Raw genomic sequence first — 14,228 nt, 5'->3', positions numbered from 1 at the left:
GCTAAATATGCTAGTAGATGTAGCTGAATATGTTAGTAGATGTAGCTGAATATGTTAGTAGATGTAGCTGAATATGCTAGTAGATGTAATCTGCAGCCACTTCTTCAGCTCGTCCTCCATCCCTCGTCCTCAGCAGGCAGCAGTATGATTATATTGTCCTGTTTGAGGTCTGGCAGGTGGTGTTCCTACATGTTTAAATTTAATCCACAATGTTCGGAGAAACTACATTAGCTCGTACTATTCGCACATAAACCAGTTCTGCCAGTTCTGGTCCACGTCGAAAGTCGCGGCCATAATTCACTCACGGCAGCATGGGGGTGAGGAATAAGGAGGATACGATTTGGAGTCTAGACACTATTAAGAGGAGTTCTGGGTGAATGAACAAAGATAATGATTTGGTTTTGATCTCTTCACAACTTGGATTTGATGTTGAACACAATGGCTTGATGTGGTATCTGATAAACAGCCACTTCTCACCGAGCTTCAGCCTGTCCCGAGGGAATTCCCATTTGCTGACATCGTACGTGAGCCTCTCACACTGCTCATCCATGGGCATGTCCTCGGAGTCCAGGATCATGGATAGATATCCTGTCTTCAGATCCCCTCCATTTGGCTGAAACAGAGTCAGACAGGAAAAGTAAAAGGCCATCAGACAGTAAAGTGAGAGTTAATGAGCTACTAGTTATCACAGCTTTCCAGTTTCACTGCGACCAACTCTCTGCACATTTCAGAGGTTCTGCTGATGTTCTTATAAAGATGGCTCAGTCCCTTCTGCAGGCCCACGTGACCTATGCGAGTTGAATGTGGACTCGTTATTTGATGATACAAAGGAGAGCATCCACAAAGAGCCAGACCAGTCACTTCTAATCCGTCAGTTCTCAAAGGGTGTGTGATTGTGCATGTGCTCGACTATCTTTTTTTTTTATTGTGTGGAAAATAATAAGAAAAAAGGAGTGTGGCAAAAGGAATGATGAGAATAAGAAGTTACTTACTCTCTTTCTTCCACGGATAACAAAGACAATCAGCAGCCAGAAGAACATAGCAATGACCACAGAACCGATGGGAACAATCAGCTCTGCGTTGGTCTTTTCCTCTGCACCTGCAATAGACACATTTATTGCAATTTAATAAAGAAGTTGAATAAAAACACATCATAAATTTACACAAAATAGAGTCCAAGTTTTTGTGAGATAAATATAGAAAATAATTTCAGCTTTGTGTCTAACAAGGTTAAGTCAGGTCATCTGGATGGAAGAGTCCGTCCAGATGACCTGACTTAACCTTGTTAATTTTTCTACCTGGATCAGTGAACATACACCAGGACTTTCAGCTTTGTGCTTTTTGCATGCGGTTCAGTCAGTTTTATTATTTTTGAAACAAACAGGTGTGTGTTTTAGTCGGATGTAAAGGAGACTGTTGGAATCTGGATTATGTAAACCAATACTTTGTCTGGTCATAACAAAATGAACACGACTCAGCACAAACAACTACTGCCATAAATAAAGATCTATTAAAACCGCACAATGCTGAATCGGAGAACTTCTCACTGCAGCTCCGTTTATGGATAACTAAATAATTAGTGAGGAAAACTTTGGGTCAGAGTTTGTGTATAGATTTTTTTTTCTGAAGAAAAAAAACAGTAGTCTGTGTAAATTTCTAGATTCCAAATTTGCTCTTTGTTAAATTAATCATAAAAAAATAAAAAAAACACTCAACATTAGCTCACGTCACTGATTAGAAGGTTGTGAACTATTATTGTATTGTGCCAAAAACCTTATCGGGGCACTTGAGAAGCCACAGAGTTACATTTAACCTTTCACTGTTATATCTGCCCACTTTACACTCCATTCATAAACAATAGTCCCCGTTCAGTCAGTGGACTATTTATGGTCTGTGATCATGGCTTTAGAACAATAGCCCAGACTTGAAGAAGTGGGGATCTGTAGACTTTAGTTTAGAGTTGCATTCGGGCCTAAAAGATCCGATCCGGCCCGACCCGAGCTCGTAGTTTTTAAAAAAAAAAAAAAAACTTTTTTTTTTATTAAGGTTTTACTTATTTTTAAAGCAAATCAGTTTGACATACTTTAAAATCATATTTCAAAGAAAGGAAGATATAAGATTTCTTGTTTCATTAAATGGATATTAACATACAAAACGAATGGCCTCAAAAATCAACTTGGGCTATTTTACAGATGAACAAAAATATGTTTAGAGCAAAATTATTTGGAAAAATATAGAACAAGCTATTTTAATTGATGTCGGCTTTTGTAAATGCTGCTTCTTCCTTCACCGCAGACAACAGCAGGTGTGGAGACGCACCCGTCGCACAGCCGGTGATCAGCTGATCCATCTGATCCATCTGATCCATCTGATCCATCTGAGCTTAACTGGACTTTTTTTTATCTCTTTCAACTGGCCGGTTGAACCTTCCTCCTCCTCAAGTAGTTTAACACAATTTTATATTGTTGCATCCTTGTTTAGTTTTATTTGTGCTGTATGATTCGTAAAACCATATCAAAAGCCCAAGACCAACCTGGCCTACCCATCCAGCACTTTATTTTGACCTGACCCGGCCTGAATTTCAGGGGCCCAGGCCAGAGTTAGAAATGACAGCGCTACTTCAGTTGGTAGGGCTGTTGTCTCTCAGCGAGAAGGTCGCCAGATCAAATCCGAGCCCAGGACCTTTCTGGGTGGAGTTTGCATGTCTTCTCTGTGCATGCATGGGTTTTCTCCGGGTACTCCAGTTTCCTCCCACAGACCAAAAACATGCCAGTTAGGCTGAATGGTAACTCTAAAGCCTCCAGTATACTCGTGCGTACGTCAGTCCACGGAGGTTCGCGCATACTGGATTAGCGTTGAAGCGGACGCAAGTAGGGCATGTCTGTGCAAATTTTTACGACCGCGTACACATACTCGGTGTCACACAATAAACTGCCTGGCGACGGACTGTTTTGTATGTGACACCAACGTATTAAATTCCCCTTCTTCATCCCTGATCTGGTTTAATGGTCTTTTCTTTTGTTATTTTTTTTCCAAGAGGCAAGCGACCTCTTCCTCCTCCTCCGTTGACGCCATGACTGAAATTGTGAGAAATTAAGGAAATTGTCACGAGCAAATTAAAATCATGTCCAGCGTGGCTGTGGGAGGGTCTAGAGATTTACTGGTGGGCTGGTCTGATGTGTGGGCTGCAGGGCCAGCGCTCCCTGTTGTTTTTTTTTAGAACTTTTTATCAACAACATATAAACACAGAACACTGCTGCAGCTGGGGCTGCCAGCTCTCGTTTTATTTTGTTTTTTTTACGACCTGTCAATCAATCCAGTAGGCGTGTCAGCAAATGACCAATCGGCAAACTCAATTTGTCCTGAAGGTAAACGCCTCTTGCCTGTGGACAGCCGCTCAGGGTGGACGCTTGAGTATGAAGTCTCAACCCTCTGCGGACAGTGCGCACTGTTTCCGCGCGGCTGACAGGATGTGCGAGTATACTGGAGCCTTGAATTGTCCCTAGGTGTGAGTGAGAGGGTGAATGGTTATTTCCTGAGTCATGCCCAATAATCCAGGTAGAAAAATCCAACCAAGTTACGTCAGGCCCTCTGGACGGTTTCTTTTTGTTGAAGCATTTCATCTTTCATCCAAAAGACTTCATAAAGACACAAAGTCTTTTGGATGAAAGATGAAATGCTTCAACAAAAAGAAACCGTCCAGAGGGCCTGACTTAACTTTATTGTTTGTCTCGTTTGTCTCCATGTGTCCCTGTGATGGACCTGTCCAGGATGTACCCCGCCTCTCGCACAGTGAATTCCAGATATGGGCACAAGTGACAAAAAAGGTTAAGCGGGTAAAGACAGTGGATGGACGGATGAACAGATGGTTTTGAAGGTCTAGAGTTTAATTATGAGAGAACTGATGAGCCAACAGCTGGTCAAAGAAGATCTGAAACCTAAATGGATTGCAGCCCTCTGAAAATAATTCTGATCTTAAAAATCTACTTGTGGTTTATGTAGATGGAATTTTTTAAATATTTACACCACTGTCAATTTCACACAGAATATTTACATTGTTTATTTGCAAGAACAAGTCGTGGCTGCAGCTATCCATCCATCCATCCATCCATCCATCCATTTTCTTCCACTTATCCGGGGTCGGGTCGTGGGGGTAGCAGCCTAAGTAGGGAGGCCCAGACTTCCCTCTCCCCAGCCACTTGGGCCAGCTCTTCCGGGGGAATCCCGAGGCGTTCCCAGGCCAGCCAAGAAACATAGTCCCTCCAGCGTGTCCTGGGTCTTCCTCTGGGCCTCCTCCCGGTGGGACGTGTCCGGAACACCTCACCAGGGAGGCGTCCAGGAGGCATCCTAAATAGATGCCCAAGCCACCTCAACTGGCTCCTCTCGACGTGGAGAAGCAGCGGCTCTACTCTGAGTCCCTCCCGGATGATCGAGCTTCTCACCCTGTGGCTGCAGCTAGCTATGACAAATTCAATGTTCAAAGTTCAAATTCAAAGTTTGTCAACCTGGTCAAAACTAAACAGGGGTTTTTGGTTTTTTTCAAAGTGAGGTTGTTTAAAGAGCCATCTACATAAGATTACACATATCCTTTCTGGATAACCCCATTTTAAACTATCTCTTTAAGTTTATGATGGCGCCAGAATGCTAGTGCTGTTATCAATAGCAGTCTGTCCTCAGGTGTTGTCCCAATAAGTTTTAAACATGCTGTGGTGCAGCCCCTGCTTAAAAAGCCTAGCCTAGACCAAACTGTCTTGGCTAATTTTAGGCCCATCTCCAAGCTGCCTTTTATTTCAAAAATTTTAGAAAAAATTGTATATTCACAGGGCAGCACGGTGGCGCAACTGGTAGAGCTGCTGCCTCTCAGCGAGCAGGTCCTTGGTTCAAACCCCGGTCCAGGGGCCTTTCTGTATGGAGTTTGCATGTTCTCTCCGTGCATGCGTGGGTTTTCTCCGGGTACTCCGGTTTCCTCCCACAGACCAAAAACATGCATGTTAGACTGATTGATAACTCTAAATTGTCCCTAGGTGTGAATGAGAGAGTGAATGGTTGTTTGTCTCGTTTGTCTCTATGTGGCCCTGTGATGGACTTGCGACCCGTCCAGGGTGTACCCCGCCCCTCGCACAGTGATTGCTGGACATGGGCACCAGCGACCCCCGTGACCCAAAATGGAATAAGCGGGTAAAGATAATGGATGGATGGATGGATGTATATTCACAGGTCAAATGTTTTCTGGATGAGCACAATATCCTGGAGGTTTTTCAGTCTGGCTTCAAAACTCACCACAGCACAGAATCAGCTCTAGTCAGAGTTTTTAATGATATTTTTAAGGCTAATGATTCTGGTGAACATGTGGTTCTTGTCCTGCTCGACCTAACAGCTGCCTTTGATACCGTGGACCATAACATTTTAATATCACGCTTACAGCACCAAGTGGGTATTTGTGGTACTGCACTGAGCTGGTTTAGGTCCTATCTAGCAGACAGAACCATGTCTGTCAACATAGCTGGGTCTGAATCCTCCACTGCTCCTCTGTGTTTTGGGGTTCCACAGGGCTCTATTTTAGGTCCCCTGCTTTTCTCCCTTTACCTGCTTCCATTGGGATCAATCCTTAGAAAGCATGGGATCTTTTTTCATTGTTACGCTGACGACAGTCAGATCTATATGCTACTAAAAAAGAAAGATGCCCCCTCAATTAGGCCACTTCTGTTGTGTCTCGAAGACATCAAAGCCTGGATGTCTTTAAACTTCTTAAATTTCAATGAAAAGAAAACAGAAGTGATGGTGTTTGGTCCTAGTGGCTCTTGTGAACCTTGCCCTGTTGATCTGGGCCCTCTGGCACCACATGTAAAGAAAACTATTTCTAACTTGGGTTTTAAAATGGACAGTGATTTTAAATTAGAGTCCCAGATTGGAGCGGTGGTCAAGACCAGTTTTTATCACCTCAGACAGCTGGCTAAGGTAAAGTCCATCCTTACAAAACAGCAGCTGGAAACAGTAATCCATGCCTTCGTCACCTCTCGGCTGGATTACTGTAACGCTCTTTACCTTGGAGTCAGCCAGTCCTCCCTCAGACGCCTCCAGTTGGTCCAGAACGCTGCTGCTCGGCTTCTAACTGGAGTTCAAAAAAGGGAGCACATCACCCCCACTCTGGCTTCTCTCCACTGGCTGCCTGTTCATTTTAGAGTTCATTTTAAGATTCTTTTATTTGTTTTTAAAAGTTTAAATGGTCTTGCTCCATCCTACCTCTCTGAGCTGCTTCACCCATACTCTCCTGCTCGGTGCCTCAGATCAGCTGATCAGCTGCTCCTGGAGGTGCTGAGGTCTAAGCGGAGGCTCAGAGGGGACAGAGCTTTTTCTGTTGCTGCTCCAAGACTGTGGAACGATCTCCCTCTTCCCATCAGACGAGCCCCTTCACTGTCCAGTTTTAAAACTCTTTTAAAAACACATTTTTACTCCCTGGCTTTTAGCACACACTGAATTTACTCTGCACTGTTTTTATTACTTTTATTGATCTTAATGTTTTAACAACTGTTTTTATGTGTTTAAATGTTCTTGATTTTATATGTACAGCACTTTGTGGCAGCTGTGGTTGTTTTAAAGGGCTTTATAAATAAAGTATTATTATTATTATTATTTTCTTATTCAAAATGATGGTCCAGTAAAAGTGATATAATGTATAGTTCAAATCCATCAAAGTTTATAGTCATACTACTGCTGGCAGGTCTGTCCTCTCCTCTGTCTTGATGTGAACAGAGCTGGCACCAACCGGACCTGCAAACTTTTGTCTCAGGACTCATATTTTGCCTACAAGGCCAGGATCACGTAGGCCTTTTTCCAGTCAGAGCATTTGTATGTTGTTTTTTTCTTCTTCTGAATTTCTATGTTGGGGACAGATAGGGACAGCAGTGGTTGGAGCAGGGACAGGGCTGGCCTCTCTTTGTCTTGCAGTCTCCTCATTGTTTTGTAGTTAGAAATTCACAGGAGGGTGTTATCTGGGCCAACTTCCTGTCATGCAGAAGCAAAGTTATTCTTGTTCTGTGTCTTTGATATTTAAAAAAAAGTCATACGTGTCATTTGACCTGGTTAAACACTGTCACCACACGTAAAAACCTATATTGAATAAAAACTAAATCTGACGTGCCTTTTTTAAATTAGGAGACACATATTCCTTCTTATCAGCCATGGTTGGATTACTGAAGCAGCTAACGGCACAGACCCCATGCCCAGAGGGTACAGGGCCTCAGGGCTTTTGTGCGAGTGACAGAGATGGAAGAAAACAAACACAAAGACACACTGAACAAACACAAAAGGAGATAAAACATGTACTAGAACACACCAAAAGACACAAACAATAGTGCTTATCAAACTTACTGGCATCCAAAATATGTCTAATATCCTTCAAAAATGGAAAACAAGAAAGTATATTTTCAACAATACAAAAATTACACACCTCTGTGTAGTCAGAAAGATAATAAAGACAACATAAATAAGGTCAAATTGAATTTGTTTTGTATTTTTAAGTAAAGCAATACAAATACAAAATATAAACTAGATATAATTTTGAACCATAGAACTAGATACTGAATAGCTTTGTTTTTTCACCATAGGGACTCATGAAATTAAAGTTGAACACTTCAGTAATGCAACAAATGTGCTTGTTTCATTTCCAGGTGACAACGTCAGGTACAACGAGAATAAAACATCATGTTTACAGCAAAACACAGTGGAAATATGTTTTATCAGACTGTGGAATTGCTTTGTTGCTTCTTGTAGTTTGCTGCAAATGTTTAAAATAAATGAGAAAATCTAAAATATTCCAACAGCCAAATGTATTTAAAAAGTGTGAAAAGTAGATTTGAGGGCAACAACAAAATAAGTTTTTAATGTCAAAGTTTGGAAAAGCCAATCTTTTTGTCAATTTATCACTGTCAGTTTTGTTATAATCATACGTCATACGTAGTTTTTTATTAATGACTTCAAGTGTCTAAAGAAGTCGGGCTATAACCTTCTCATCAATATTTTTTTACTTCTTTTGGCTGCTCCCTTCTTCAGGGATCGCCACAATGAACTAACTCACACGAAGACTGGTTTTACGCCGGATGTCCTTCCTGACAACCACAGACCACCGAGCTACCACAGCCCTGTGTGTGGCGCTGCCATCTAAGATGGCTGGGGGAACAGATGGTGGGGGTTAAAGACCTTGCTCAAGGGCCCAGAGTGGGGACAAATGAAGGTGGAGGCAGGTCTGGGTGTTTCACCTTTCCCACCCACATTTTGATGTTGTTGGTACGGGGAGTCAAACTGGCAACCTTCTGATCACAAGCCCACCTTCTCTAACCTCTGTGCCACCACTCCCCATGTTACATTCTCATCGGTATAGTAAGGATAAATTTAAAAAGATCTTTATGCAAGATGTGAAGTAACATAAAAGTAACAAAGTCATGTTATAGTTTTTTTTCTTCTTCATTTTTTTCATTTCACCTTTATTTAACCAGACATAAACACTAAGAACAAATTCTTATTCACAGTGCTGGCCTGGCAGCACCAGCAGGTACTTGAAGGGAAACAATGCAGGTGGGCCAAACAATAAATGATGGTTTATGCTGTTCTACATAGGTTGTTCTGCGCATGTGTCAACTGAACTGTACAGCTAATATTTGTGCACATGCCTGATTCAGAGGAGACCTGAGAGTGCCCCACTTCAGTTGGATGCTTTGACTCTTTAGGCAAACCATTAAGATTAACATAGGCCAACAAAGTGTCTCTCCTTACTCCCATTGTTTTTGATTTATGCCATTATCTCTATTTTTTGGGAGCTGCCAAGTTGTATTTTTGTGCACTAAGTATTGCAGCTGTATGAGCAATATGGCAGTCCTGCCGACACACCCTCACAACTCCCTAACAGGCTTGTCAATCACATTGAACTCGAATAGCTAATTCAAACTAAGTTGTTTTGTTAGGAAAGTGCTCTGCATGGAAAGGTTGGGCTTTAAAATAGTATTGCAGCCAATCACTAGTGGGGGCTTTTCCTTTGATGACTTCAACTTCCAGCTCCTGTTGGGTTTTCAGTATAATACAGTTCAACAAGCATAACTTCATGACAGTTTACTGACCAGCAACAGTCAGGTAGGCCTGTGAGGCGTCACAGCCGAGGCTGTTACATGCAGTGCAGGTGTACAGACCACTGTCCTCCTTCTTCACACGCTGAATAGTCAGGTTGTGTTGGTTCAGAATCACACCTGGAAGCAGCCGATTCACAGATTTTATTTATCGAGCGCTTTGACCCATAAAGTTTGTTATAAATTGTTGCTGTAAAGTTGTGTGTCCCACCTGATCCCTCCTCCACTGTTAGGTTGTTTTTGGTCCACATCACTGTTGGGTTTGGTGTTCCAACAGCATCACAGTGGAGAGTGATGGTCGAACTCATGTTGACTTTTTGGTCAGTGAAATTATTACGAATCCTCGCAGCTTCAAGGTCTAACGTCAATCATATAAAGGATTAAAAGAGTAAAACAACCCAACAGTTACAACTGCATTGGACAAGCTAAAGTTGTGAAATTTTCAACAAAAACATGGACGTTGTCTGTCTTCGACAAGACAAACTGTTTTTTTAATGACTATGTGTACAGTGTACTAAGTGTGCAAACACACGGACCTTTGAGAGTCAGCCGGCGCAGGATGCAGGTTCTCGTGGCCGTCTTGATGTTCACCACCTGGCAGGCGTAAAGGCCCTCATCCTGACGGGAAGCGTTGGGCAGGGTCAGCTCCAGGGTGATGTTGGTGCCCTGTAGTGTTGATTGGACGGCTTGCAACATGGGCCTGGAGCGCTGAGTCAGCGAGTGACAAGGCTGCGCCGACTCAACCAACTCAGACATGTTGGTAACAGCAAGCCAAGTAAGGTTGCTGTAGATCAGCTTGTCTGCCTTGCAGCGCAGAACCACGTTGTCCCCCTCCATGGGCTTATCGGACGGAGACATATTCACCTCGATGTTGCCTAACAGGGTACAGACAAAAAGGTCTTAAGATTATAAAAAGATCTAAATGAGGCAAGAGGGAAGGAAAAGCACAGTCCTTACGTGTCACACTGAAAACGATGATTCGTGAATCCGCTCCTATTTTGTTGGCAGTTGTGCATCTGTAGAGGGCGTGAGCCTCAGCTTTCTGAATCTTCAAGGAACTTGTAAATTTCTGGAAAAAATATATGAACATTTAATGTCAAGTTGTTCATTTATTTATTTATAACTAGGGGTGGCCCGATACCAATTTTTATCAAACTGAGTACGAGTACAAGTACTTCATTTTGTGTACTTGTCAATATCGAGTACTGATACCAAGTACTTACTGAGTTAGAACAGAAACATTACACAATGACTTAAAAACACATTTCTTTTATTTAGAACAAGATGGCTTTCCTTACTTAGAGCCCTAGTCCGGGAGTAAGCTAAGGTGGAGTGTTTAAAATGTCCACTTCAACACTTGCTCTCCTCAAGGGTGGACGTCTCCTCCTTCCCCTCTCCACTTTGCTTTTGCTCTGTCCTGTCTGTGAAACTTCTTTAGAGCCTCTCTTCTACAAATCTTCAGAATCATAACTATGGACTGGTCAGTTGGTCCCTCAACACAATTGATAACATTTCTTTGAAGAGAAGACAGGCTTTAGGTGAGCCGATTTGCCCTGTTGGCACACACGCAGCTGGATATCTCATCAACTTTGAAGACTTGATGACGTGTCTATCTCTGCTGTCATCTGCAGATTTTAAGGACACATTTATAATTGGATTTATGATAACTGGTTCCTGCTTTTTGGATTCAGCTGGTTCCTGGTCTATCAACAAACAAGGAAGTCGTCGGCAACAAATCTGGACCTGGTCACCTGCCTGCCTTACATGATGGATTGTTTCGTGCCTCGAGCACCCAGACTCTTGGCAAGATGAATCAGATCTCGGGGATTATTCTCAGGCACGTTCCATTGGTGTGGTCATTTAATTTGGACGTTTCGGAAGCGAATGGACCAACACAGACTCAAGGTAGATGTCATTAAAGTTCTGCCTGTCCCCAAAACAATCGTGTTTATCTGAATTCGGCTCCCTGACTGGCCTTGAGAGGCCATCTTATCTCAACACGCCTGGAAAGTTTTGTAAACCTGATGCTCAGCCCCTCCCTCCCTTACTACTGAGGAATTTCCATGGGCTTTTCAGAGGAGCCCAGCTGAATAAACATTCTGTCATCATTTCAAGACTCTGGATTCGTCTCTGGTCATCCTCGGCACCCTTCATGATATTGAAGGGTGCCGGGTACATATCTTATATATGATGGTCGTCAAGAGTGATGAACTGGGTAAGAGCTTCAGTTATCATCACCACACGTGGATTGTCTGGTGCCATTTTTTCACGTTTCTGGAGAACTTGCTGCAGCATTGGTTGTGATGTGCTGCTAGCTCTCTGAACTCCACCTTGAACTCAGCCCCAGGGCTGTGTGTTGAGCCCCCTACTGTTCACTCTGCTAACGTATGACTGTGCACTGACCCATCCAGGCTGTCATACAGTAAAGTTTGCAGATGATACAGCAGTAAATGGTAAATGGACTGTACTTATATAGTGCCTTTCTATCTTATTTCAAGACACTCAAAGAACTTTACACTACAATCTGTGCCTCATTTACCTGTTCATACAGCACTCTACTAGATCTCTACAAAGCTAATTGAATAAATCATTCTAAAGAGACTAATCAGAGATTTATCACATACATACACTGATGGGACACACATCAGAGGCTATGAGGGGTTCAGTGTCTTGCCCAGGGACACTTCGACATGTGACTGCTGGTGGATTCGAACCCCAACTCTCGCATTGGAGGACGACTGCTCTAACCACACAGCCACAGCCGCAGTGATTGGATGCATCAAAAACAATGATGAGTCCAGCCACAGGCAGGAGGTGGAACACCTGGACAACTGGTGCAGGAAGAACAACCTTCACATCAATGTGAAGAACACGAAGAAGATGGTTGTGGACTTCAGAAGGAGCAAACACACCTACCACACCCCCAACGAACATAAGAGGATCTGCGGTGGAAGTGGTCTCCAGCTACAAGTACTTGGGTGTACACCTGAATAACAACCTCAACTGGGGCAACAACACCACCAGCCTGATCAAGAGAGCTCATCAGAGACTCTACTTCCTCAAGCGGCTGAGGCGAGCTGGTCTGGGAAGCTCAGTCCTCACCTCCTTCTACAGGTGTGCAGTGGAGAGCATCCTGTGCTCCAGCATCAACGTGTGGCATGGAGGCTGCACAGCTGCAGAAAGAAAAGCTTTGCAGAGAGTGGTGAAGGCTGCACAGAAATCTGTTGGAGTCAGTCTCCCCACCGTCACAGACATCTACACCTCCAGATGCAGGAAGAGAGCCACCTGCATCATGAAGGACCTCACTCACCCAGCACACACACTTTTTGCCCTGCTCCCCTCAGGCAGGGGGTTGAGGAGCATTAAGTGTAGAACCACCAGGCTGAGGAACAGCTTCTACCCTGAGGCTGTTAGACTCATGAATCACTAACCAGAATAATCACTGTGGAAAAAATTCACTATAATGCTACTTGGTTGTTATGTGCTGCTGACTATCCATGATGCTGATCTCATGCTGCTGATTTATTTCATGTTGTTGTGTTCATTCATCCTCATTTGCTCACAGACTCATGTTCATGCTGCTGTTGTTTGGCACAGTTTTGTACTATTCTTAGTTTACTGTATTCTTAGTTTAGTGTATTTATTCTTAGTTTACTGTATTCTTAGTTTAGTGTATTCTTAGTTTAGTGAATGTAGTGTATTTCTTAGTTCATGTCTCGGATCTTACTACTGTTTTTTTCTTTCCAATTTGTATTTGTGTTGGCTGTAACTGGGACCTTATGTACATAGTTTTGTTCCACCTCGTGTACCACATGTGATGTGAATGACAATTTAAAAATTTGAATCCTTGTGTTTCGTTTTCAGGTGTTTAATGGAATTACGTGTGTTGAAATGGTAAATGGACTGTACTAGCGCCTTTCCATCTTGTCAAGACACTCAAAGCACTTTACACTACAATCTGTGCCCTCATTTACACATTCATACAGCACCCTACTAGATCTATGCAAAGCTAATTTGAATATGTGGAGACTAATCAGAGCTTTATCACATTCATACATGGATGGGACACACATTGGAGACAATGAAGAGTTCAGTGTCTTGCCCAGGAACACTTCAACATGTGACTGCTGGTGGAATTGAACCCCCAACTCTCCCATTGGAGGATGACTGCTCTAACCTCTCAGCCACAGCCGCCCCAAAATGCTGAAACTGCTGTTGTTCACCCCTCCTCTTAACAGTTTAGCTAAGCACAGCAGACAATCTACTTTTTTAATATAATCCGTGTTTATCTTAAAATATCTCCAAACTGCAGACATGTTTTTAACCCTCGGTCACTTGCGCAGCGGAAGCAGAAATGGCACCATCAAGCATATAATCTGTATCAGTTCCAGGTGTTGGGGCTTTTTTTTTTAGTATGAATACAGTACTTGCTAAAATGCTGCTATCAGGCCCGATACCAGAATCAGCATTGGAACACCACTACTTATTACCAACTAAAATATAAAGTTTTGGTGGGACAAAAAATGGAGGGCTTAGCTTTACTTGAAGGAATGCCCATCGGCCATCACGCCCCACAAGCTAGAGTTTTAGACCAAGATTACTTTTTGCCGATAAAGTACGAAGTTATAGTTGTTTTGGTCAAAATATGAGGAATATATGATAATGTGATTTCATGCATGGACGTCACATATATGTTGTAATGACATTCAGCTACTACCATATACAGTAAAATTTTGCTCAGTAATTGTAAGAAGTTCATGAGATATTTTGCCAACGGACAAACAGAGCTGACTTTAACAGTTAATAGTCTTCAGCCAAGATCTTGTGCTTTGATTAGGTAATCATTTGTAACTGCATGCTGGTGCAGGTCTTCAGTCATCCAGGACATGGTAAATGTATAAAAAGGCTCCTGATGCATGCTCAATAATCCAGGTAGAAAAATCCAAAAAAGTTAAATCTGGTCCTCTGGACATTCAAAAAAACAAAAGCAAATCAAAGCAAAAAAAAAATATATATATATAGAAACAACAAAAAAGGTTGAATCATGTCATCTGGACTTCGTTTTTTTTTGTTAAAAAGAAACGTTTCGCCCCTCATCCAAGAGGCTTC

At 42.6% G+C, this 14,228-nt stretch overlaps 1 protein-coding gene across 1 annotated transcript in view; it reads right to left on the bottom strand.

The window, feature by feature from the left end:
* The window catches only part of kdr (kinase insert domain receptor (a type III receptor tyrosine kinase)), a 45,288-nt gene that overhangs the window by 18,591 nt on the left and 12,469 nt on the right, over positions 1-14,228 (bottom strand). The window contains exons 12-17 of the mRNA XM_037675050.1: positions 10,077-10,188; positions 9,656-9,994; positions 9,331-9,477; positions 9,114-9,239; positions 993-1,099; positions 478-613 (exon numbers count right to left, since the gene is read on the bottom strand). Of these exons, the coding sequence (XP_037530978.1) occupies positions 478-613; positions 993-1,099; positions 9,114-9,239; positions 9,331-9,477; positions 9,656-9,994; positions 10,077-10,188 (967 nt within the window). The remainder of the gene's footprint in view (positions 1-477; positions 614-992; positions 1,100-9,113; positions 9,240-9,330; positions 9,478-9,655; positions 9,995-10,076; positions 10,189-14,228) is intronic.

The sequence above is a fragment of the Nematolebias whitei genome, chromosome 3, assembly GCF_014905685.2.
Source record: "Nematolebias whitei isolate Nwh7 chromosome 3, NemWhi1, whole genome shotgun sequence".
NCBI classification, from domain to species: Eukaryota; Metazoa; Chordata; class Actinopteri; order Cyprinodontiformes; family Rivulidae; genus Nematolebias; species Nematolebias whitei.
The sequence above is the reverse complement of the archived record's forward strand: the minus strand, read 5'-3'. Positions and strand labels throughout refer to the sequence as shown.